This window comes from Quercus robur, chromosome 10 (genome assembly GCF_932294415.1).
Source record: "Quercus robur chromosome 10, dhQueRobu3.1, whole genome shotgun sequence".
NCBI classification, from domain to species: Eukaryota; Viridiplantae; Streptophyta; class Magnoliopsida; order Fagales; family Fagaceae; genus Quercus; species Quercus robur.
This window is the reverse complement of record NC_065543.1, coordinates 17,260,336-17,287,244: the sequence shown is the minus strand read 5'-3', so window position 1 is coordinate 17,287,244 and position 26,909 is coordinate 17,260,336. Positions and strand designations below refer to the sequence as shown.

Below are 26,909 nucleotides of genomic sequence, written 5' to 3'. Positions count from 1 at the left end.
CTCTCTCTCTCTCTCCTCCATTCATTCTGCATTACATCATTTTTCATAATTTACATCCTCCAATCAAAAATTGCCACGTAAAAAAAGGGCCATTTTAGTAACTTCACCAACAAAAAAATTCACCAACTTTCTAAATTAACCTTGTATATTTTAGACAAATGACGAAATACACATTCCGTGTGTCTCGAGTGTCGAAATGTGATTGGTTGTTTAAAGAGGGAAAGAATCACAGACTAGAGAGAGAGAGAGAGAGAGAGAGAGAGAGAGAGCGCTCTGAAGCTTTTGGCATTGCGTGCCTCTCTCTAAAACGAAAGCGAACCTGTATCTTTAACGCTCACTTTCAGACACACTCTCTCTGTTTATGTTTCTCTTTCTATGTATTTCTAAGCTGTGGATCTAAGATTGTGAAAAGGGTTCAGTAGCAACCTTAATAAATTTGGGCCGTACAAGAAAAGCAGTATAGGATGCTACAAAAATACAGGTACTAGTTCTTGTTCTTATTTATTTCTTTTATCAAAAAAAAAAAAAAAATTGCAAATTTTTTATTTTCCTTTCTGGGAAGCTCCTAATGCATAAGTTGGTGCTCAAATTCATCTGGGTATTTGGAACTATAGACATTTGTGCCATAATTTAGTTTTTGTTATAGGAGTAAGAATGAAATGGTTGTAAATTCAGTTGGGTATGTGGGTTTTTTCTCAAATACCCAATTGGGGTTCTCTCCTAGGTAATTTTTTTTGTACATTTTATGAAAAATTTTAAAAAAGAAAAATGGAAAAGTTCTTGACTTTAAAGTTCCCATTGGAGTGGTGTTTTGTACATTTTTTTTTTTTTTTTTGGTGGTTATCTGGGGTTGTTGTGCTGATAATTGTGAGTACCAGTTGGGTTTCCCATCATTAATTCTAGAGAATATAGTGCTTCATTTAATGTACTATGGGAATGGTCCAATTTAAAAATTCTGGATTTCCATTTTTAGGAACATTATTTAAGCTTATCTCCAGCATAGGAGGTTTGCAATTGTTTTTGATGGTTTATAAACAAAGTTAAACTTAGCTTCAAGACAAGGTTTTTACTTGTTTGCTTTTAGAAATTCTTGATATGCATATGGTGATCTTTTCTTTTTTTGGGGGGAGAGGTGGGGGGGTGGGGGGGTCAAGTGGGTTGAGCAATCAAGTATGAAATTCAACAATGTTTTTCAACTATGGCATTCCTGTGATTTCAACAATGTTTTTCAACTATAGGATTCACTCATAATATGTTACTCATGCTTTAGTTACTTAATATTATCCATATACCATACAGGATCCTTGATTTGGATTAAAATTTATTTTTTGAACCATTAGGGACATCATCCAGTGATGGAATTCTAACTGGATGCTATAGAATCATCTTTACTTAGTTCATTTCATGAAAGTTACTAGAGAATATTAACTCATTATCCCGTCTTGACTGATGAGTTGGGAGTGCCCATGTCGTATGATTATTGACTTGTTTTGGATGCAGTTATATATTGCTTCTGTCCATTTGCAACTTTAGCACTGGATATAATATTGGCTTGAAAACCTTGTTGATACATATATTTTTTCTAGTTGTACTTATATTGCTTTAGTGACACCAACTGCAATAGCTTGCATTTCAAACAAGATTGCCAGAGCCCGTCATCATTTTTCATTTTTATTTTTTCACCTGGTGTTGTGAGTGCAATCAATTATAGCAGGTCTATGAAAATATAAATAAAAAAAAAGACGATGGTAGAGGGAGCATGGAGTGTTGCATGGTTTGGCTTTAGAAGTACATCCATGGCTACGTTAAGAAAGTTTCACTAACAAAGTAGGGAGATTACAATGGTATCCAACCAAATCCCAAATTTACCAAAATAACTCTTTCTCACTAACTAGTTCACAAGAGAATTTCTGCTTTGCTTTGGACTCTCGCTGCATCTTGAAACTGTGAGAATGCAATCAAAAGGCCAAACATAGAGACGCGTGCGCACACACACACACACATCTCCAACTGAAGCCAGAAGTTGTCACTTTGTATCCTCCTCTTTATGTTTAATAAAGCTTTTATACTTTCAAAAATATTGTGAGCATCTACATGACCTTGTTGAGTTGTTTGAACCGAACTTGTTCACCATTTAATTGCATTAATTGAAACTATATTTTTTTTTTTTTCTTTATCATTTTATGTATCCTTGCAATCGTTCCTAATAATGTATCAAATGGATGTTGCTTGATTAAAAGCATTCTATCAAATTTACGTACTTATTTCCTATCTTTATTTCCTATCCCTGCTTCTGTGGCTAACCGAATTGTAAAAATTCAGTGGAATTTCATATGGGGTGGTCTAGGGAATGAACCTAAATTTCACCTGGTTAAATGGGATAATGTCTATACACCTCTTTCTTTAGGTGGCTTGGGGGTAAGGAAAGTAAAATTTTTTAATAAAGCTTTTTGCTTGGGAGGTGGCTATGGAGATTTGGGCTTGGAAGGGATGCCCTTTGGAGGCAAGTGATAGAGGTGAAATATGGATGTGTATGGGGTGGTTGGTGTACCAGTCCAGTTTCTGGTCCATATGGTGTTGGTTCATTGAAAAATATTAGTCGAGGATGGCCTTCTTTTTCTTGTTATATTCTGTTTGATATTGGTGATGGGACGAGGGTGAAGTTTTGGCAAGATTGTTGGTGTGGGGAGACACCTCTTGCTGTTTGCTTTCTTGATTTATTTAGATTTTGCCAAGATAAGGAGACAAGTGTGGCTGAGCTTATGAAGGTCTTTAATAGGGTCCTTTTTTGGGATGTGAGTTTCTTTAGTGGTTTTCATGTTTGGGAATTGAAGGTTGTGTCGAGCTTAGTGGATACTATATGTGGCTTCACAGTAAAGGGGTTTGGGGAGGATAAAATGAGCTAGAAGCTCGATAGAAATAAGGGATTCATGGTTAAAGATTATTATAGTCTAGTGGGCTTTAACGATTGCTGTTTCCCTTGGAAAAGCATTTGGAAGCAGAAGATCCCCTCTCTAGTGGCTTTCTTTGTTTGGACTGTTGCTTTGGGGAAATGTTTGACGATTGACAATTTACATAAAAGGAAGGTGTGGATATTGGATTGGTGTTATATGTACAAGTGTAATGGTGAATCGGTTGACCATCTCTTCCTTCATTGTCCGGTTGCTATGGATTTGTGGTCTATGGTTTTGGATTTATTTGGTGTTAGTTGGGTTATGCCTAAGTCAGTTGTGGGGCTCCTTGCTTGCTGGCAAAGCCGGTTTGGTCGTCATCGAAATAGTCATATATGGATAATCGTTTTCCATTGTTTAATGTGGTGTCTTTGGAGGGAAAGAAATAATAGGTGTTTTGAAGATTTTGAGAGATCCATTCTTGATCTCAAGTTATTTTTCTTTAGAACTTTTTTGGATTAGTTGTTTGCCTTGCGAAACTAATCATTCTCTTCTATCTTTTATTTTCTTGATTCTTGTAATTTTTGTATTTGACCCTTGTACACTTCCTGTGTACTAGGGTGTCCCTTTTTGATATCAATAAATCTTATTGCTTACCAAAAAAAAAAAAAAAAAAAAAAAGGGATATTGCTTGATAGGTTTATTGTGCAATTCTTTCATTATTTTCTCTGCTTAAACATCCATTACATTAAGATTGCAAGTGCTTTTATTAATCTTCAAATAGCATCTATTAATCACTTTTTTGCATTTCATCTAGCTTCATTTGTTAGAATTTCAGCCAATGGACTATAGTTCAACTGTCACTTCTCTCATAATAATTGGTTGGAGGGTGAGGTCGTGGGTTCAAGACCAATTAGGTGTGTGTGTAACTTGCCTCTCTCTCTCTCTCTATATATATATATATACACATATATATATATATATATATATATAGAATTTCAGAAAGTTAGGCATGAAGTGTCAGGTTCAGTAATAGTCAAATACTTAGGCTTGAGGACACATCTGGATATCAGTATGGTGTTGTAGATTGGAATTTGCTAGGAAAAGGTTTAGATTGTATAAAATTAAAATGGGCTTAATAATTTTATGCTGTCTACTTTCAAAGTTTACATACATCAATATGCTTAGTGCATGGTCTGCCTTAAGTCAAATTGATTCACTATCATAGGAAGGAATTTAGAATTAGTTTTCCAGGATCCATGTAGTGTTGGTGTAATGCATTTAAAACTTGTTTTTGGTAATAATACTTAAACCACTTAGAAGAGTTCATGCAACATCAAGAGTTAACAAAGAAAGCCTGATTTTAACTTCCATCAAGAGGAGCCATTGCTTCTAACACCAATAACACTGGCATCCATCTAAAGCATTTTTCTAACCATTGGTATGTGTCTATAGATTTAACTTTACTCTTAGAGTTTAAATTCTGGATTTGAATGGTACCTCCTAGAAAGAAGCTATATTATTGGTCATGAGAAAGAATCCCTCCCTCTAAATTTGTTGCTATTAGAAAATGATATCGTGCAAATTCAAGAATCTGTGTTGGAAATCAGTAAAGAATTCCCATATCCTACATGTTTATACAATTTATATTAAACGAGATATAAGCTCCATTTAAAACTACCTCCTTTTCTGTGCCAATCTGATCTATTTCTTTCTTTTTGTTACCTCATGCAGATGAAGCCTGCAGTAACACAATGATTGCCTTTTAGTAGATGATGGACTTTTTCTGAGCATACTCCACTTGGAAAAAGCTGGATAAATATTCTGGCCAAGGGATCTGCAATTGTTGTAGTTTATAAGCAGAGATGAAAGCTGGCAACAATCATAGGTTGAAGGGAAGAAGTCTTTCTCTCACACTGGTTGTTCTCATCGTTACAACCATAGCACTTTGGGCTTGGGAAAAAAATCCTTTTGCTAATACTCTACTGTTGGCCCAAGAGTGGTATATAGCGCCTTCTTCAGGTTTGTGTCAGTGCATACATGTATGCACAAATTTGCACTTGTATCTTTCTTCTGCTATTAATGTAATTCCCACTAGAATTTAAAGAAGAAAAATGACAAACTATGTGACTTATTAAAAATAAAAGGGTGCATGGAGCCTTCCAAGGAACCTATGAACAAGGCTCTGATATGAGAAGATAAACTTATGCTCTGATAATTGGAACTAAGAAGTTTTTTGTGGTGCATTGACTTAGTTACGCATGCTGGCCATGTATGTCAGTCATTGTCTCATTTTTCTTGTGTAAATTCCAACCTTTCTAGTATTTCCGTCCCTCTTCAGGATGCACTCTGTGACCTGGATTGGAACTAAGAACTAAGAACTTTCTGTGGCGCTTGGACTTAGGTACACATACTGGCCATGTATGTCAGTCATTGTCTCATTTTTCTTGTTTTCATTTCCAACCTTTCTAGTATTTCCATCCCTGTTCAGGATGCACTCTCTAACCTGGATTGGAACTAGGAACTAAGAGGCATTGACTTAGGTAAGCATACTGGCCATGTATCTCAGTCATTGTCTCATTTTTCTGGTTTTGTTTCCAACTTTTCTGGTATTTCCATCCCTGTTCAGGATGCATTCTCTGACCTGGATTGGAACTAAGAACTAAGAACTCTTTTGTGGTGCATTGACTTAGGTACGCATGCTGGACATGTATGTCAGTCATTGCCTCATTTTTCTTGTTTTATTTCCTACCTTCCTAGTATTTCCATCCCTCTTTAGGATGCAGTCTCTGACCTGGATTGGAGGCAGGCTATGAAATTGGGAGATGGCTGCTTTACATCAAAGTGGAAGTTCAGATCTTGTTCCCTTGCAACATAGGAAACATATAGTTGGTTGTAAATGGTATGAATTTCCAAAAACTCGCACAAACCAGGGGCACCCACTAGACCCGACAAGATTCAGCCAGTTTTGATGGCTTTGGTGGTCAGTGGTGGGTTTTCCACATGAGAATCCAACACACCCAACTCGTCTGACCTAGATTTCAAAGGATCACCCATTTTTAATGAATGGAAAGGGGATCTAGAGATCTCTATCCAGATTGAAGGGAGATATAGAGGTCTCCTCCTTGTTGCCAAATCCGTATCGTTGTTGCCCATCAAATTGTTGTCTTAACCAGTTGACTGCCATCCCTGGAGTTCCAAATGGTCAAGCCACCATTTCTACTGGGTCGGCAGCAGGTTCCTTCCTCCCTCACCCAATGTGGTCAAGACAAGTGACGGGTTGAGCCTTAACCTGTTGACATCCCTAGTAAATGGATATATACTGTTAAGTTCCATCCTGATGATTGACTTAAAGCTTGGTTGGTTTCCAAGGGCTGTTGCCAAACTTATGGTATTGATTATTGTGAGACCACCTCTCTTGCGGTCTCTTCTATTCGAGTCCTAATATTGCTTGCAGCCAATCTTGGTTGTAACTGACATCAGTTAGATGTTAAAAATGCATTTTTCCATGATGACCTTCTTGAAGAAGAATATATGGACTAACCACCTGTATTTGTTGTTCTGGGGTAGTATCAGGGCAATGTTTGCAGGTTGAAGAAAGTATTATATGGTCTTAAGCAGTCACCAAGATTATGATTTGGGAAGTTTTGTGAAGTTTTCATGGATTTGGACTCCACTGTTGTCAGATGGATCATTCAGTTTCCATTTACACACTTATGCTGGATGCATATTACTTGTTGTCTATGTGGATGATAGTAATTATTAGGGATGATTAGAATGCAGTTTTATAACTACACTTTCACACCAAAGATCATGGCTTTGATACTTTTTAGGAATTGTAGTTGCAAGATCTAAGCAAGATGTCAAGACGTTAATTTATCTCAAAGTAAGTATGTATTTGATATCCTTGAGGAGACTTGATTGCTGGGTTCTCGTCTTGTTGAAACTTCTATGGTTCCAAATTGGAAACTCTTAAATGATGAATGAAACTTATTTCAAATCCTAGCTGATATCTTCAATTGGTTGGGAGGCTTAGTTTTCTCACTATCACAAGGCTATACTCTTCATATACAATTAGTGTATGTTTGGGAACAACTTATCTAGTTTTTTTCTGAAAGTGTGCTAAAGTGTACTTATACTTTTAAAAAATAAAAAAAGGAAGAAAAAATGAGATTTTAAAAAGCTATACATAAAAGCTAAAAACTAAGCTTATAAGCTCAAGCCAAACACACACTTAGTGTGATGACCTATGAAGCACGGGTGCATTTCCGGATTCGGGTGTGGGTGCAAGTGCAAGTGCAGGTGCAGGTGCAGGATTCGACAATTTTTGAAAAAATAAGGTGCGGGTGCGGTGATTAAAAAATTATTAAAAATAAATAAATTTATATTTTTAATATATTGCTAAGCATACATTTTCACATTATATAAACATATGCCAAATTTAAGAGCAATAGTAGATAATAACTAAAACGTGATGTTCATAAATTAAATTAAAAGAAATCAAACCCAAGTCACAACACTACAGCTTATATAAAAAATTAAAAAAATCAGATCACAGTTCACAGATTCATAAATCACAATGAGTAATAACTATTAACTAAAAAAAAAATCAAACCCTAGTCACAACATTATTACATTACAGCTTATATAAAAAATAAAAAAAAAATTAAAAAAATAAGATCAGGTGAGGTGAGCTTCAGACTAAAAAAATCAATCAGCTTGAGCTTAAAAAAATTGAAAAACTAAGATTGAAAGCTTTAGTTTGATACCTGAGTTGAGACTCTTGAGAGTGGGTCGAGCTTGAGAGTTGAGACTTGAGTTGAGTTGAGAACTTGAGATTGAGAGTGGGTCAGTGAGGTTGTGAGTGAGTTGAGAGTGAGATTGTGTGTGTGACTGAGTGGCTGAGTGTGAGAGAGGGGAAATGGAGAGCAGAGACAGAGAGCACAGAGACAGAGTGAGAGAGAGCTGAAGATGAGAAGAATGAATCGTGTTAGATTAGTTAGGGTTTTGTTATTTCGGCCAAAACGGTGCGTTTTGCACCTTTTTTTTTTTTTTTTTTTTTTTTTGAATTTCAGTTTGTATCGGTGGTTTTGGCCAGAATTGGCAGTTTCGGCCAATATGGACCAATTCGGCCCGAATTAGCGTGAGTCGGGAAACCCCCCCCCCCCCCCCCCCAAAAAAAAAAAAAAAAAAAAACCAAACTGGACGCTTCACAGACGCACAGGCAGCGGCGTCCCTCCCGTGTTGCTGCATCGGACGCGGGTGTGGTGGCCATTTTGCCGCGTTCGTGTGTCCCAGGTGATGACTCAGCTCTTAGAAGTCCCAAGACTCTAACATTGGTGTGCTACCCTAAGAAAGCATGGCCATCTTAGGGTAGAAGACTTCATTGATGCAGATTGGGCTGCATTACCTTTTGATGGAAGGTCCACCACGGGGTTTTGTTCCCTGGGAGGAAAATTTGTAACTTGGAAAAGAAAATGTAGTTTTTTAGTCTAGTGCAGAAGCATGATTCAAAGCGATGACATGTACTGCTAGTGACATGACTTGGTTACAGCACTTTCTTCTAGAATTATGCAGTGCCTACTCCTATCCCACTATCGTGTGATAGTCAAGCAACTATACATATTGCGATATATGCTCCAAGTATTTTTGTTCCAAGCTGGGCTTATATGAGATATATGCTCCAATTGAGGGGGGACTTTTACAAAGAAAGATAACTCTATCCTTCTAGAAAGATACCATAGGTGAGGTGTCCCTATTCTAGACTCTTCTAGAAGATATTATTTATGATGTGTCCCTATCAACTATCATTATTAGAATATAATTTTTTGAAAAAGACCATATATTATATACTGTAAATTTTCTTTTGTATATATGGAATGGATTGGGTGAGGGCTTGATATATAGAAACAACCCATTCTCTTTCATCTTTTTCTTCTTATTTGTGATAAATTACCAATTGTAACTATCCCAAAAGCTTAAGCGGTTAGGAAATTTTGAATTCAATCATTTAACCATTATTCTAACACTGCTTCTCATGTGTGGGCCTAGACTCCTACTTAATAAGTGGGGTCCAACATGTGAGATTTTTAACTTTTTGAATGGGAGGTAGAATGGATACATAGTTCTAACTCAATACCACTTATTCTAACACCATGATAAATTGCTAGTTGTACCAAATGCTTACACTATTAGGAAATGGTGAATCCAATTATTTAAGCATTTTTCTAATAGATTGCCTCTTCTTTTTCATTAACAAAAATAAACATGACAATCTTCCTAAAATACTTATAGGTGGGCCAAGAAAGGTTGATTCAAATTTATAAAAAGGAAGGGGGAAAGAGAGGGGGGGGGGGGTGCGTGGGGGGTTTTTAATTTAAGAGTGATATGTCAAATAGATAGATGTTTTTATTTTTTCAAAAACCCATATATTTTGGGGACAAACCTAAAAGGAATGCATCCCATCTATTTAGGATGGAGAGAGTATTACAGTAGGAGTGGTGTATGTATTGCTCCAATCAACTTGATATTTTGCATGTTAAAAGTAGTGTGTTTATTGAAACATGTCTTCTTAATTTTTGGAGTGGTGTAAGCTCAGCGACATCACCAGTTTAAACTTGATTTGATTCTGACTGGTAATATTTTTAATATCCAGACATGTTCTTGTTACGGTCAACATGTTTTTAACTTGCTTTTATAGGTTTGTAAGCCTGATAATGACTTATTTTTTGTTGTGGCATAGAGTTTCATGTGGATGCCCGAAATGATTCTGTAGTATCCATGAAGCCAACAGAGAAAATTGTGGTAAATATTTCAGATTCCATCATAACAAAAGCAGAAGAAAACTTCGGTACTGCACCAGTAGACTCTATATCCGCACTCTCTCCTGAAACGATAGACAGAAATGAGGATGTGACATCCTCCTCAGAAACTAAAGGTACTTTTATTTTTGTACTTCAATATAAGCATGCCTTTGACATCTTTACACACTTGTTTTGCAAGTACAATATTTTTTCCCTTTCATTTAAACCCTTAATGATTGGTGCTGCACTTATGATTAGATTTGCTTTTCAAAATTTTTTTTTTTTCAAATTTTTATAAAAGAGAAAAGTCTGTATTAATAAAGCTACTTTATGCAAAAAGAGCAAAAAATAGAGGTGCATTTAGGAGTCTCTTAAAGGGTAATAGCCAGTGCTTTTTTAAGAGTCTTCATGGTATCAACTCTCAATTGTTTTCAGTAGTGTCAGGGGCTGCAATTTTTGGCATCTGGCTCACAATATGTCAAATTGGGAAATAAAAGAAAGTATGGCTTCAAATAGAATAGAATAGAGGAAAAGAATACATGTGGAACTAATCTGTCAAGGACCCATAGCCGACCCCAAAAATTTGGGACTAAAGTTTTGTTGTTGGGAGATGAAAGGGGTGGATTTTCTAATGGATTTGTTATATTCTAAACTTCCCTTTGTTAGAAGCACTGTCTGTATGAGATGGGTTTTGAATACGAGTGGTGAATTTAGAGTTTGATCTTGTTATGAAATCTTGAGAATGCTATTAAGAAGCATTTCCATGGAGATGCATCTAGATGAATTACATGAACAAGAAAGTGTCAATTCGTGTGGACAGTAGGGTTGAATAAATTTTTGACTATAGACAATCTTATAAATATGAATATAGCATTGGTTAATTGGCGTTGTATGTGTAATGTAAATAGTGAACACTAGAGACCCTGTTGATCATCTTTAGCTTCACTGTTAAGTTGCTCAAAAATTGTGGTCCTTTTTTTCTTCCCTCCCACTCCAACCCCTCCCCACCCCCCTGGTGGGGTTTTATGGTGCACTGGGTGATGCTGCAAAAAGTGAATTTATTCATTCATACTCCAAATGTAATTGTTTGGTGGAATTGTTGAAACGAAGTGTAACAAAATATAAAGCTCTGTAGAGTTCAAACTTATCCACACACACACACACACCAAAAAAAAAAAAAAAAAAAAAGGCTCTGTAAAGTTCTAGCTTCACACTTTTTTATATATTAATTGTTTATGTGACAAGTCTAAATTTGTTACAAAGCATCCATTGACTGGATTTAATTCATGCATACTCCAAATGTAATTTATTCACTCTTCAAATGAATACTAAGGTTGTCTGGTTTTCACCTCTGCAGTCTGCAACTATGCCAAGGGTAGATGGGTTGCTGACAGTCGAAGGCCATTGTATTCTGGTTTAGGATGTAAGAAGTGGTTATCAGCGATGTGGGCATGTAGATTAACACAGCGAAAAGATTTTTCTTATGAGGGATATCGGTGGCAGCCAGAAAGTTGTGAAATGCCAGAGTTTGAGCGGTCTGCATTCTTGAGAAGGTAGGTATCTCTTCTTCTTATTATTTGAAATTTCCTTTCGTCTCTTCTCTGTCTTGTGTGTCATATGGCTTTTATAATTCAATTCAAAGAACTTTCAATGGCCTTGGTATAATATATCTGATATCTTATTTATTAGATTTTCTGTTTTTCCTATTTTGAGAAAATCCTGACTTGAGCACAGAATTTACTTTACTACAAGCAAGTATGAGCAACATAATTGACTTCTTTAATTTTCAGATTGCATCAATTTTAGTATGAAATCAAATCTTAAACTGATGTTAATTTATCATTGATGTCAGATGCTTTATATTGCACCCCGCTCAGGTTTAGTTATAACTTTGAAATTTTTAGATTTTTCTCCCTTTTTTTTGGGGGAGTTATTAATGATCATTTAGGCAATAGTTTACTGACTCCTAATATGTAGTTGGACATGATTTAGTCATAAGTTTGAAATTTGATGCTCTGGTTATGTTCATGATCTAAAGTGTTGCCGTTCATATCAGAATGCAGGACAAAACAATTGCATTTATAGGAGATTCATTAGGCAGGCAGCAGTTCCAGTCTTTGATGTGTATGGCCACAGGTGGGGAAGAGAGCCCAGAAGTTCAGAATGTGGGAAAAAAATATGGTCTTGTCAAAGCTCGTGGAGCCATACGTCCTGATGGCTGGGCTTACTGGTTCCCGAAAACCAATACCACCATTTTATATTACTGGTCAGCAAGTCTGAGTGATCTAGTGCCCCTTAACACCTCAGACCGAAACACCAATGTGGCTATGCATTTGGACCGTCCACCAGCTTTCATGAGACGATACATCCATTGTTTTGATGTGTTGATTCTTAATACAGGACACCACTGGAACAGGGGGAAGCTTAATGCAAATCGATGGGTGATGTACGTGGATGGAAAGCCCAATGAAGATAAAAAACGTAATGAAATTGGGAATGCCAAGAATTTTACGGTGCATAGCATTGTCAGATGGCTTGATTCTCATCTTCCCTCTTATCCCCATCTCAAAGTTTTCTTTAGGACTATCTCACCGAGGCATTTCTTTAATGGAGACTGGAACACCGGGGGTACCTGTGATAACACCACTCCCTTGTCCGGAGGAAGTGAAGTTATGCAAGATAGATCAAGTGATCCAGTTATTGAGGGTGCTGTAAAGGGTACAAAAGTAAAGATTTTGGATATTACTTCTATTTCTAAACTGAGGGATGAGGGTCATATCTCCCGCTACAGTATTAGAGGAACAACTGATGTAAATGATTGCTTACATTGGTGCCTACCCGGCATTCCTGACACATGGAATGAGCTCCTTGTTGCACAAATATAGGCTCAGCCATGCTGAGTATGCATCGACAAAGACAAATTGAATCATCTATTCTTTATGGTCTAAGAAGACCATTTTTCTTCATAATTAAAATAAAAAAAATTTAATTCAGCTTTCTTATCCAATAGTTAAAGCATCATGTTCCAATCCAAATCACATGGAAATGTATTCTTCAGTGTTATGGTTGTTTTTTCATAGGATTTTATGGACAAAGAGACTGCCAGAAGAAAGAATACCCGAGAGCTTCAGCTCCATTCTCAGACTAGTGACTTCAGCAGTTTAAGGGCTGTTTTATGTATCATCAATTCATCACGTTGTTATAAGAAATAAAAAACATAATCCACAACAATGAAGGTCCCCGATAGTGTGTTTGGATTGTTTATGTGGTCTCTCGTGTACTAATTGTAATGAAAACTGGCCTATAGAGTTAAATATTTCCTCAACTTCTTGTTTGTTCACACCCTTTTCTGAAAAAAAAAAAAATCCACGGTGAATTAGTGTTTTTTCATATCATGCACGAGGCCTAGGGGAACCCTGCGAAAAGAAATCAAGACCCTTAGGGCCTTAAAAGTTGTATTCCTGCGAAAGTTGTATATATTTATTTTAATTAATGAATGAATAAATTTTTATTGAAATAAAAACATAATTCGACAGAGTTTATAATATTTACAAAAGCTTGTCAAGAGCCTTGTAACTCAATCAGTTGGTAATTATTGCACTTCTTGATATTTTCAAACAAGGGTTCAAACCCCCCCTCCTTGGTTGTAACTATCTAATTATCAAAAAATAAAAATAAAAATAAAAATTACAAAAACTTGTAGCATCAACAGCTATGTTGCACGGACATGGAGATACGGCAATTTTTGAAAAATAAGGACACGACACGACGGGGACATGGTAGTTAAATAATTAATTATATTTTATATTAAGGCATATTTTTTAATATTTTTAGATATAAAATACGTTTATGTCTAGAATTTAAATTATGTAAGAATTACAAATAAGTAAACTAACACCTAAAGTAGTACAATAATACACAATATTTAACTTTAATAAATAAATAAAACTATAGCAGGACACACAAAAATAAAAATCACTAAATTCATAATAAATATTATAATTTATAAGGCAAAACAAAAGGCTGAGTAAAGAAATACATTAACTGTGAAAGTGGGATTGAAAAAAAAAACAAAAAAAAACACGTTATCTATACTATTATTTAAGGGGCTTTCCCTATTTAGATTCTTTATTTTAATTTTTTTCAAAAATGTTCCTACACTCCTATGTTTAAGTAGAGACAAAACTAAAGGGCAATCCGGTAAAAACATAACTCTAACTCCCACTAAAATATTGCCCAAAAAATAGAGTCACTCTCCTATTAGTTTTCAAATTACTTTATCCACTTATAAATTAAATTTCAAAATAAAAAATTATATATTCACACCCAATTGATTACTCAACTTCAACTGTTCTTTTTTATAAAAAAAAAAAAAAAAAATTAAGACGCGTTATTCCATTTACTTCACAGTTACACATTTATCACATCAGAAAAAATAGAAGAGAGAGAGGGAGAAAGAACACAGCACAGAGAGAGAGAGAGAGAGAGAGAGAGGGAGAAGGCCGGTGGAGATCAAGTGTCGCCAGAAGGACAAAGCTGGCAGAGATCGGCATCACCAAAATTAATATCCAAAGGAAAAAAAAAAAAAACAAAGAGAGGAGGTTGGACTTGTTGTCCATGCCAAGAGAGAGAGAGAGATCGCTAGAAGGGACAGGGCATGGCATCACTCGATGTCTATGGAGCTCGTTGATTGGCCCGATCTAGTTTCGGCGAGGGACAGAAGGTAGCGGCAGAGGTCAAAGGGAGGGTGGGTTGAGAACTTGAGAGGTGGGTTTCTCAAAATGACTTCTTAGACTCAAAATCTGTGATTTTTTTTTTCTTCACTACTGACGTGTCAAACGCGTTAGAGCCGTGTTGGAGCAGTGTTGGCGCGTGTCGGAGAAACGAAAAAAAAGAAAAAAAGAAAAAGAAAAAAAAAGAGGACACTCGCCGGACACCGGAATCCGGCGATCATACCCATTCCGGTGTCTGACATTGACACGATGTCAAAAATGATGTGTCCGTGCAACCTAGATCAACAGCCTATTCAAGGATCAATGACAAACATGGATCTTCCATAGACTATATGGTATGTAGGGGGTCCTATTTTGTATAGTGTTATTCACATTTTCACACCATGAAAATCTGTCGTATAACTTCAGATATATTTGCATGTACCAATTCAAACCGATTTCTCCCATTATAAATTCCAGCAACTGGCACTTCTGTCAATCTCTCAACCCAATAGCCAATTATTGCATATAGCTTGTTGAAAGCATTTTCACCTAATTTCTTAGGCTTCCTTTAAGAGTTTATAAGGGAATGGAATGGAATAATCATAAGGGAATAAAAAGGAATGGAATGTATTTAAGCAAGGGAAATGAATGAAAAAGAATGGAATGAAATAGAATTAAGTAACCTTAAGTGGATGTTTTAAAATAAAAGTGGATGTTTTAAAATAAAGAAATGGAAATGAATAAAAATGAATGGAATGTAAGTAATCTTATTTGGAAGTAACATAGAGGAAATGGAATTAAATCATTTTATGGTAATATTATTATTAGACCCCTATTTTATAATAAAGGGTTGAATATATAGGAGTATTTTGAGAGTTTTAGTAAAAAATTCATTTAATCTAATTTCATTCTCTCCTATTCCTCTCAATTTCAAGGAATGAAAATTTGAGATTTTAAGAAAATATAGAGGAATGAGTTTTCTCTCTTATGCATTCCATTTCCTCCCACTTTAAGGGTATGAACTTTCCATTCTCTCCATTAAAACTCCTAAACAACGGAAGAGAATAATATTCTAAAATTATTATTTTTATTTCTTTCCATTCCCTCCTCCCAAACGAAGGCTTAAGGGCAAAGTACATGGTTGTAATCATTAGTTACAAGTTCCACTAAAAAAATTAAGGACATAGTTTGGCTACAAATTTGGTTATAGTCTAAGGCTACAACTTCTTTTAAAATATTAACATTATTATATATCTTGAATATTTAACCATTAGATTGCATTTTTTTTACACTTACATATGTCAAATTTTGTGTCAATCAGATGTTATTTGTTATATGATCAATAAACTTATCTTTTATGCATAATTTTAGATGACAAAAATTTGAAATTTAAACATTTAATTGATGACATAGTTATTGATTTTTAATTTTCAGGAAATTTTGCAAATATAGAGAATATAAGAAGAAAATGTAATCCAATGATATATTTGTCAAAATTCACATCCAATAAAAAGATATTGATTAAAGTTGTAGCCATTGGTTATAACCAAATTTGTAACTAAACTTTGTCATTTTTTTTTAATATAAGATAGAAACTCTACTCTAGCCTAATCTAAAGATATATGTGTGTGAAACTCTCATTTGAAAACTTGAATTTTGACCTTTACCCTTTGCTTCACAAGAACTTTATACTTGCAGAGTGAGTGGTGTCATTTTCTTAATAGCCCGTGTTTCTAGCCCATTATTAAAATCTAGCTCTAACCTGTCTTTCTCATGAGACATCTTCTCAAAATATCTTCCTAAACTCTCTTAGATAAAGGACACTCAAAATATAAAAAACTATGCAGATCAAATCTCTCTATAATCCGATTTTAGAGATAAAGGAAGAAGAAAAAAGTCCTATAATTACATCCTGTTAACGTTCCACTTATAGTGAATTTATTCTTAATAACCAGCCAATACACAAAGCATGCTTAGGAATATTATTATTATTATTATTACTAGTGTGTAGCCCCCTGCATATGCACGGGTATAATTAAAAACAATCACAATTATATAGTTCAAATTATTACCTTTTTTGAGAAGAAGTTCAAAATATACATGGTATTGGTTTACACTTTCTTTAAAACAAACATTTTAAAAATATGTAATAGTTTCTCATTTGTGTGTGTGTGTGTAGTTGATTTAGAATTTAATTGGATTTAGACTTTTTGGTTTTTGTTCCCAATAATTCACTTACCACAAAAATTAAAAAATTAGATGGACATGTGGTGGAAATTAGACTCCAATTGAAAACCAATTTAGAATCTAATTAGATTTGGAATCTTCGATTTTTACACTCAATAATTCAATTGGCACAAAATTAAAAATTAAATGGAACACGTAGCGCAAAATTGATAATCCAATTAAAATCTAATTGGATTTTTCGGAACTTTGGCTATTAATATATACTAGCTTGTAACTCCATGCATATGCATGAATATACCTAAAGATATATAATAAGATTCATAATATAATTCCTATTTATATAATTTAAATACTATTGATAATCATTTTTATATTTTGTTAACTCTTTAAAAATTTTTGTAAGGATATTATTATATATAAAATGTAAATTGTCCATTTTTTTTTAAATTATTGTGAAACACTTTTTTTTTAATGATTCATTTATTCTAGACTTTTTTTTTTAACTTAATAACTCATTTGCATGGATATTAATGATGTGGTCCGACATTTGATTCTAAAATTAAGAAATAAAACTCTTTAAGAATAAATAATTTAGGACACGTGGCACAAAATTGGAACTTTAATTTGGAGTTCTAATTTGAGTTTTTTTTCAGCTTCACCTATTATTATATATATAGATTAGTATGTAGTCTATGCTTATGCATGAGAATGATAAATTGAAGTGGTGCTATTGATGTTAGCTTAGGTGACCAGGACATTTAGAGGTATTAAAATTATTTTTCCTTACAATTTTCATGATATCAGTTACGTTAAGTTTCTCATTACATTGCTATTATGTATATAATTTTGAAAATCATTATTAGATACTACATATACAATATTAATTTACAATCATTGTACATGAAATTCTACTAAATATAACACAAAACAAAAAGAATATATTGATCCAATAGTAACTCCTAAATTGAATGGGGATAGATGCATGAGATCGTTCAGTTCAATTATAATTTTTTAGGTTCAAGATCTTCGCATACAAAATATCTGAATAAAAATAGTATAAAAAATATGCTTATTAGTTTAGAGAAAAAATAACAATAAAAATCTAAACAGTTTAATTTTTATGGAAAGCTAACAAAAGAAAAATTCAATTTTGATTCTAAATGAAATTTCATTAAGCTTTGGTTTAATATATATATATATATATATATTGTTAGTAATGGATAGTATATAGTCATGATATATTACATAAATAATTTATAAATTTGAATTATTTTTAGTTACACAAAAAATGGCTCTTTAGAACCTAAGTCCTTACACAAAAAATCATTCAAACTCTCTTTTCCTCTAATTTTATATATAGAGTTAAATATATGATTAGGTTTTTATTATTATTATTATGGTTTATTTATATTGGGCTTCTCATTTTCTACACTGAATTAACTCATTTAGCACAAAAATACCTTAGATTAAATGGGAAACATGACGTAAAATTAAACTCTAATTAAAATACAGTTTTTCTTGGCACAAAAATTTAAAAGCTTAGATTAGATGGGATACATGCCGTAAAATTATACTCTAATTAAATTTCAATTTGAAATCTAATTGGATTTTCTCTTAGTTTTGGCTATATATATATATATATATATATATTATTTTTATTACTAGTGAGTAGGCCCGTGCATATGCATTATTTAAGTTTAATGTCCATGTTTGATATAAAAGTAATGAGTGGTATTAAAAGTAATTCATACATTTATTTATTATTTTGCAAAAAGAACATTAGTCACATTTATTGTCACGTTAATTTGTAAAAATTTTAGAGTAATTTTTTTTATAGTAAAATTGGTGTTGGCACTTTAGCATTTTCTCAGAATTAAAAAAAAAAAAATGATGCAGAACATGATTTGAATGATTTCTCTAATATATATTGTTAGGTTCTAAAGACTTAGGATTTTATGTATTTAGAACTCTAATGTGTATTATTGGCAAACCATGATCAAAACAATATGTTTAGTCGTGTTTAGACTTGCTCAAAGTTGGTTCATTTATGTAAAGTTGGAATAAGCTGACGCAGAATTTATTTATCTTCTCGGCCTGGTTCGATCGATCAAAGCTTAGGCTCGATTAATCGAAAATCGAGTCAGATGCGTTTTTTGCAGAATTCCAACTTAGCCTTAGTTTTGTTTTAAAACGTTTAGGGTTTTCTAATTTGTCCTAGGTATAAAAGGCAAACCCTATCCACGTTTTTGTGTTACTCATATTGTTGTTTGTGTAAATCTCTTGTGAGATTTGTGAGGAGCTTTCCTTTACACAAGCTTAGGATTAACAAAAAAGAGATTCGTTCAAGAACTTGATGATCATTCAGTTGCTGCCATAAGAACTTAAAGAAACACAAGCGGGTGTGCTTGTACTTGCTGGAGAATCCAAGAAAGAAGCAGTCCGTGGTTTCGGAGCTTGCACATCGTTGTGTCAGTAAGTTTCTATTAGTGGGTAGCAATAGGATGTTAGTAGTCTAAGTCCTGTTGTAACTTTGATTCTTTCATAGTGGATTCAGGTTTACCTTGAGGATAGCTAGGTTAAATTCTCCCCAGGTTTTTAACAGTTTGGTTTCCTGGGTGATTATATTTTTGTGTTATTTATCTTTCCGCTGCTTTGCATGATATGATTGTGTTGACTGTGATAACCTAGATTTTTTAATTTGGACTAAGTAACAACTTGGCTAATTACCTAGGTTAATCTAATTCGGTTTTTAAAGGGTCTAAAAACTATCACATATATAAGAGCAACATGGGAATTCTCAAAAGGAGTCAATAATCAATATTTGCTTGCGGAGTTGTGGCCTAGTGTGAGTGTGACCAACATGGGAATTTTTAAATGGAGTTAATAATCAATATTTGCTTGCGGAGTTGTGGCCTAGTGTGAGTGTGACCTCAATATACTCTATAACTTTCGAAGTAAAAGGAATGGGGAATATAGACATTCACTGAACTTGGGAATTCAAATCCTTTCCTATTAGTCCAAAGACTAGACCAAGTCCAGGGTAAATGACAAAAATATGGTAACCAGTAACTTAAACCCTCATGCATGCAACATGTTATGTTATGTAAATATGTGTTTGACTTCTGTTTGGGGTATTTTAAAGTTCTATAGTTGTTTGAGATAGTTAATTACGAAACTTATGCCAATGAATCAAATTATTATTTTTGTTGCTAATTTTATGTTTCTTTTTAAACAATAAATTAACATAATGCATGGTTGAAAATAGAATAATAAATAGTGTGTAAGAGAGATAGAGATATAGTACAAAAGAGATCTTCCATTATAAACACGGCTACAGACTAAGTTTATAACCGCATCTATAAAACGTGACTATTGGGAAGGTAGAAAGTTGCTATAGCCGCGTGATTAAAACACGGCAATAGCTCCAAACCAAAAAACGCGGCTTTAGATATACTCTATAGCCGCAATGCGGCTTTTGTTCAATACTTTAAGCTGCGTTTTTAGAAAATGCGGCTATAACCTACCAAAAAACGCGGCTAAAAAAAACGCTGTCTAAGACCCACGTGTTTTGTAGTGAATGTAAAACAAATAATGTTCATAATCTATATAAAAAAATTAATGTTGAATTATTAACGAGCAAGACCTATCTTTTTTGCATTAGAGACCCATTTTATACATGGGGTAAAGGATCAGTCCACACCAACTTTTGAATTATAGAATAAAATAGAGATGCCTACCAATGATCAATGCTGACAAGAGATATCCATCTCTTCGTCTAACCATCAATTTTTAAGATACAACATAAGATAACATGGTCCTCCTCTAAGGCGGTTGTAGGAATTTTTTTTCTAAGGTAGTAATTGAGAAGTTTAAATTATACAAAATTTAATAATATATCGGTATTTAAAATAAAATAAAAAACACTTAAATGTATAAAATTTTACAAAGTGAGAGAACATCTAAAATGATGTAGAGAAGAGGGGGGAATTAGTGCCGGCTTTACTACAAAAGCAATTGATGTGGTCCCCTAAGGCCCCTAGTAGAAAAAGGGCTCCACATTTTAATTTAATTAAGCCCAAATATTAGTCAATAAATAAAATAATATTTTTTTATCAAATGAAAAACAAGAAAAAAGAGAAAGAAATGCTACATTTACAACATTTTTCACCATACTTTTACAACACATCTTAAGTAGTATGTTGATACAGGCTGTTATTGATGGCAAAAAAATAAATCCAGTGATGGTTTTAAATTCTACCCAGTATTAACTTAACACTTAGAATTTGTTGTGAAAGTAGCACTTCTCAAAAAAAAAAAAAAAAAAAAAGAAGTAATACCCAAAAAAATTTATAACATTTTTCACAATATTTGAGTTGGCAAACTTACCACTATCAATCTACCACATCAATATGTGTGAAAAGTTTTGTCAAATTTTTTGTGTCTATAGACTTTCTTAAAAAAAAAAAAAAAATCTGCCTAATTCATGTTAATTAGTAAAAAAATTGCATTTAAAACAAGATAATAGAGTTTAAGTAATATTTAATTTTTTAAGTCACATTTAAATATATAAAATGCCACAATTTCAGTTTTCGCTTGCACCATCGAAGATAACTCATGGCTACAATATCTCTCTTAGTACCATTTTTTTAAGGAATGAGTTATGAATTTGAATGATTAGGAGTTTTTATTTAGTTGTTTGAATGAGCTTTTTGTTGAATATTTTGTTCATTTGCTATTGTTTGGTTTAAATAGGTTGTTGTTTGAGTTATTTTTTGTTGTTATAGGACTTTCATATTTTGTTTTTTGTTTAAGGGGTTCGGGATTATGTTTGGGGGCTTAGGATTAATTTTGTGGGAAATGTTACGTCTATAATGTTTTCACAATAAATTTTAGTGGCAAGCTGTTATTGATAGATAACAAAATTATGTTATTGATGAATAAAACAATGATGTTAGTAGTGGGCCAATTTTAAAACCAATAACTACTTTTCACCTACAATTTATTGTGAAAAGCTATTAAAACCATTAGAAAATCTATGGTGGTAAGTTGTTATTGACGGATAAAAAAATGATGGCAAGCTATAATTGATAGATAAAGAAATTATATTATTGATTAATAAAAAAATGATGTTAGTAGTGGGTCAATTTTAAAACCAATAACAACTTTTCACTTACAATTTGTTATGAAAAGTTGTTAAAATCATTAACAAATCTAAAAGGTGGCAAGCTATTATTGATAGATAAAAAAATGATGTCAGTGGTGGGCTTAGTTTAAATCCAATAATAATTTATCACTTATAATTTGTTTTAAAAATATGGCAAAACTACAATATTGGTCCCTCAAGTTTACCCTGTGTGTGCAATTGGTTCCTCAAGTTTAAAGCGTGCGCAATTAGTCTCTCAAGTTTTTAAAATGAGCAATATAAGTTCTTTTATTAATTGCCATTAATGTGTTACTTATGTGACTAACGGAATAATGACTTGGCATTTTATTTTAATGATGTGGCATATTTTTAATTAAAAAAATTACAAGCTAAAATTACACACAAGCTCTTCACGAACTCCTTCACTCACCAAGTGTAATCATTACAGAAGATAAAGAAGGAGGGGAAGAAGGAGGAGAAGATGACGGGTGTTTGGATGATTGGGAAGCTGTGGTGGATGCTTTAGTGGCTAAAAACAAAAACTCGTGTTCAGAATCTTCTTCGGAGTGTGAATCTATTGCTGAATTGGTTTCTTCTAGTGAAGCGAATGATGGGGTGGGATTAGGAGGTGGTGATTTGAAGCCTGAGTGTCCAAAAATGGTTCTGAGGGGGGCTTGTGGGAACAGCCAAGCATGGAGGTTGGATGATGTTTTTAGGCCTCAGAGTTTACCCAATTTGTCTAAGCATCATAGCTTGCCTAATCCAGATCGACACTATGGTAGAGGAGCAGGAGGGGTCACGAGGGGTTGTAACAAAGTGGTGTCTACGCCAACTTTGTGTCCTATATGCTATGAGGATTTGGATTTCATAGACTCGAGCTTTTTGCCTTGCTTGTGTGGGTTCTGACTCTGCCTTTTCTACCACAAGAGGATTCTTGAGGAGGATGGTCGCTGTCCTGGATGCAGGAAGCCATATGAGGCTGACGTTGTTGAGGCAGAGACAAGTGTTCATGGGGGCTTGTTGTTCCCTCTCTCCCCTTCTTTGTCTCACTAGTCATATCTTTAAAAACCAAATTAAGATTTCAATTGTTAGAGAAAATCATAGGGTTACTTTCATAAATCAAAGAATTGATTTTCATGAGATTGAAGCAATCAATATTCAATATACAATTCAAATTCAAATTATCGTTGACCTTTTTGAGTACTTCCCTTTGAGCATTCTCATCTGGAAATGCCATCTTATCGTATTTTACTATTCCAAAAAGCTACTTTATCAATTATGCCATACCATTTTATAACACACCCAACATCCCAACTTTTATTTTCTTATACAATACATTAAAATAATATATTTACTCAATAAAATATATTTATGTCTCTCTCTAATTTTTATTTCTTTTCCTCTGTCTCTTTGTCTCTCTGTCTCTGTCTCTCTACCACTCATCACCTCCATCACCACCGTGAAGACCTAAAACCCCAACACAGTTTATCAAAAAAAAAAAAAAAAAAAAAAAAACCAACATAGAAACTCATCCCAAACCCCAAACAAACCCAGCACAGAAACTTAACCAACCATCAAGAACAAAGCCACCTACCTATCCACCCAAATTTTCCAATCACCACCCACTGATCCATCATCAACAACACCATCACCCACTGATCCACTATCAACAACACAACCACCACCCACCATCAACGACACAACTAACAACCACCACCCATTATCAACAACACAACCAACAACCACCACATCAAAGAGACACCATGGGAAACACCAAGCAAACCCACCTGACCCACCAAGCAAACCCACCAAACTCAGCCCCAGACCCATCGTGCCACCACAACCCACGGCCCACCACACCAATCCCATCACAATCCACCACCGAAACTTAGCCCCAAACCCACGGCCAAAATCGATTAGTAAACCCATCACCATACACAACCAAATCCGATTTGGAAACCCATAACCACGCAGATCTTGCCACCACAACAACTACCAGATCCTTGACCATGCCGATCTCGCCTAGAGAATCCTACAAACCCGCAACCACGTCAAAAACCCATGAACAAACCCATAGAAGCTAATTGAACAAACCCACAATCATGTTGGAAATCCACCATAGCTCACGACCTCCATGCCTCCACTACAGAAGCTGATCGAGCCTCCAATGCTATTGCCTCCATGCCGATCTAAGAGAGAGGAAGACAGAGTTTTCGGGTTTGAAGAGGAGAGAGCCAAAAGAAAGAGAGAAAAGGAAGAGAGAGAAAGATAATGAAATAATGGGAGAGAAGAGAGAAGAACCAAACATTAAAAAATAATATTTTGTTATACCATTGTGCTATAGTGCCGTCCTACCTTTAGGACGGTACTGTAGCACCATGGCAAAAACATTTGTTTTTTACATGTTTCCTTGTCCGGTTATTGAGCTATTTGGGCCTCACATGCTAAATTTTACTTACATTTGCCATATACTAGGCCCATTGTGAATGCTCTTATGAACACCAAAGTAACAAATTTAGATTACAAGTCAAAAACTTATTCTAATAAAGAAATTAGACAGAATAGAATACTCCAAAATGTGGAAAATTATTTAGAAGAGGGAGTGATTGTATGAAAAGCCAGAGGATGCATCACCAGTTGCCACACTAGTGCAGCATAGCATGCCAGCCAGTGTAGCAGCCAAAGCACCAGGTGATGTAGACTCAACTGCCACACTAAGTGCAGCATAGCATGCTACCCAGTACAATAGCTGGTGCATCAGAACTGCTCAGACAAGCATTGGACCAACTCAGACAAGAAATTCAAGATCAAGGACAAATGAAGTTTAGATTAAAGATTCAAGGAGAAGTCCATATTGTGTTTCAAAGTTGTAATTACTCATCTAAATGACAATGTGGTTTACTTGGTTTGCTTGATGTGTGTACAGAAACGACATGTAGTTTTGTTAGTTAGTTTTAAGTCAAACACGTGTGTGAATCTGCTATGTTTGTTATGTTGTGTTCACACGTGCTTGTAGCAGTTAAGTTAGTATATATATATATATACAGTTGTATAGTTACTGAATTAATCAATGAAAATAGTTTTCATCAAAATCAATTTCTTATATGGTATCAGAGCAATTTCTTATATGCTTCTAATTTTCTTATGGTTTCTCAGATCAATTTTGGGAATTCTCTGTTTTTCTCATTCACCATTATCATCTTCGATTTTTTCTCAAGCTTTTCTCAATCACTTCGAGCTTTTCTTATCCACCATTGTTGTGCTCTACAAGCTTCTCAAGCTTTTCCAATGGCAGAAACAGCAGAAGCTAATGCTTCCACCATAGAGGCTTCATCTTCTTCACAAGATTCGTATAATCTTAGTGATCCTCTGTTCTTGCATCTGGAGAAAATACAGGAGCGGTTCTCACTTCTCAACCATTGATTGGGGGAGAAAATTATCCTGCTTGGGCTAGATCAGTGAGAAAATCTCTAATTGCCAAGAACAAGTTAGGATTTATTGATGGATCTTTAACCATCTCTTCACCATTGGTGAATTCTCCAATTGCTACTCAAGCATGGGTTCGAGCTAACAATATGGTGGGCATTTGGATCATCAATTCTATATCACTAAAGCTCCAAGGTAGCATTATCTACAGAGATACTTCTTTAGAGATTTGGACTAATCTTCGAGACACTTTCAGTCAAGGAAATGGAACCAAGATCTTCAATATCCAGAAAAAAATTGCTGAGATTCATCAGGGAGAGCAATCACTCACTGATTACTTCACACAACTTAAGATTTTGTGGGATCAATTGCAGAATTTGGTCCATTTCCTCAGTGTACTTATGGTCACTATGTGTGTGTGTGGGATCAATCAAAGGTTGAAGAATCTTCAAACCAAGGAGTCCACCATGAAATTTCTTATGGGAGTGAATGATGCCTTCTTTCAAGTAAGAACTCAGATCTTGTTGATGGATCCTTTGCCTTTTGTCAATAAGACTCATTCTTTGTTCATCCAAGAAGAGATGCAGAGGTCTGTGCATAATGTTGTTAGGGTTAAATCCACTGCCTTAGCAACCAAGAACTCAAGAACTAACTTCAAAGGCAAAGAAAGGACTTTATGCACTCACTATGGAAAGCTAGGCCATACTGTGGACAAATGCTATAAGTTGCATAGCCTCCCACCAGGATTCAAGTTCAAGAACAACAAAAATGCCATTGCTCATCAAGTTTCATCTAATCTTGAACTTACTCAATGCAACACTTCTACTGGAGTTACTGATTTTGTTCCATCCATGTCTGTATCTCAAGCTTTAGCCTTCACTCATGGCCAATACCAGCAACTTCTGACCTTAATTGGTTCTTGTTCTACTCAACAATTCCCTAAAGGTCAAGAACTTCATGTTGCTAATTCTGTGACTTGTCCATCATATGTTGTTGCAGGTAATTCTATTAACTTCAAGCATTCTGTTTTCTCTACTAAAATTGTTAATAGCAGAGTTTATGATCTTCATACATGGGTCATTGATACTGGTGCAGGTGATCATATAGTATGTTCCATTCAATTGTTGACTTCTTATACTGAGATTTCACATACTATGGTTGAATTGCCTAATGGGAAAGTAGCTTTTGTTACACACATTGGTACCATTCAACTTTCCTCCCACATAACCCTTAGCAATGTTCTTTGTGTGCCCTCTTTTACCTTTAATCTTCTGTCAGTCAGTGCCCTAACTAAATCTCAACCTATATGTTTGGTTTTTCTGTCCTTATTTTGTTTTCTACAGGACCTTACATGTTGGAGCACGATTGGAATGGGCAAAATGTATGATGGTTTGTACTTGTTACAAGATTCAAGCCTTTCTCAAGCCACTACATCCCTTTCTGATTTCCTTTCCAAGCAGAATTTCAGGTCTTTCTCTACTATTTACTCCTCTTCCCTCTCTACAAATGTGTTTTCACTTTGGCATTCAAGGCTTGGGCACCCTTCTGATGTCAAGGTTCATTCTTTGAGCAGTGCTTTACCTTTTCTTAAGAATTGAATAAGCCTTGTACTGTTTGTCCTTTGGAAAAATAGAAAAGAATTCATTTTCATTTCAATAATAGTAAGTGTGCTTATCCTTTTGATCTTATTCATATGGATGTATGGGGTTCCTTTTCTGTTTTAACCTCTAATGGTCACAAGTAC

The 26,909-nt window shown here is 34.5% G+C and overlaps 1 protein-coding gene and 1 pseudogene across 6 annotated transcripts; both read left to right on the top strand.

Moving 5' to 3' along the window:
• Window positions 1-230: 230 nt before the first annotated feature.
• On the top strand, window positions 231-12,687 carry LOC126701724 (protein trichome birefringence-like 14). 6 transcript variants are annotated; one of them, XM_050400058.1, is made up of 7 exons: window positions 4,698-4,913; window positions 5,233-5,295; window positions 5,383-5,434; window positions 5,521-5,584; window positions 9,634-9,828; window positions 11,052-11,247; window positions 11,751-12,687. In XM_050400058.1, the coding sequence occupies exons 5-7, from the start codon at window positions 9,672-9,674 to the stop codon at window positions 12,577-12,579; spliced, it is 1,182 nt and encodes a 393-aa protein (XP_050256015.1). In that variant the 5' UTR covers window positions 4,698-4,913; window positions 5,233-5,295; window positions 5,383-5,434; window positions 5,521-5,584; window positions 9,634-9,671; the 3' UTR covers window positions 12,580-12,687. The 6 variants fall into 6 exon arrangements, with proteins under 6 accessions (XP_050256013.1, XP_050256012.1, XP_050256015.1 ...); XM_050400056.1 differs by lacking the exons at window positions 5,233-5,295; window positions 5,383-5,434; window positions 5,521-5,584 and adding exons at window positions 231-481; window positions 3,709-3,808 and having other exon boundaries at window positions 4,626-4,913; XM_050400060.1 differs by lacking the exon at window positions 5,521-5,584.
• Window positions 12,688-22,071: 9,384 nt separating this feature from the next.
• Window positions 22,072-22,792, top strand: LOC126703908 (uncharacterized; annotated as a pseudogene).
• Window positions 22,793-26,909: the final 4,117 nt, after the last annotated feature.

What these genes read in the sequence shown, in the direction of transcription:
- LOC126701724 (XM_050400055.1), top strand. Translation starts at nt 4,757, where the DNA reads ATGAAAGCTGGCAACAATCATAGGTTGAAGGGAAGAAGTCTTTCTCTC. An exon ending in GTATATAGCGCCTTCTTCAG is followed by an intron (nt 4,914 to 9,633) that starts GTTTGTGTCAGT and finishes GTTGTGGCATAG; the next exon opens with AGTTTCATGTGGATGCCCGA. An exon ending in ATCCTCCTCAGAAACTAAAG is followed by an intron (nt 9,829 to 11,051) that starts GTACTTTTATTT and finishes TCACCTCTGCAG; the next exon opens with TCTGCAACTATGCCAAGGGT.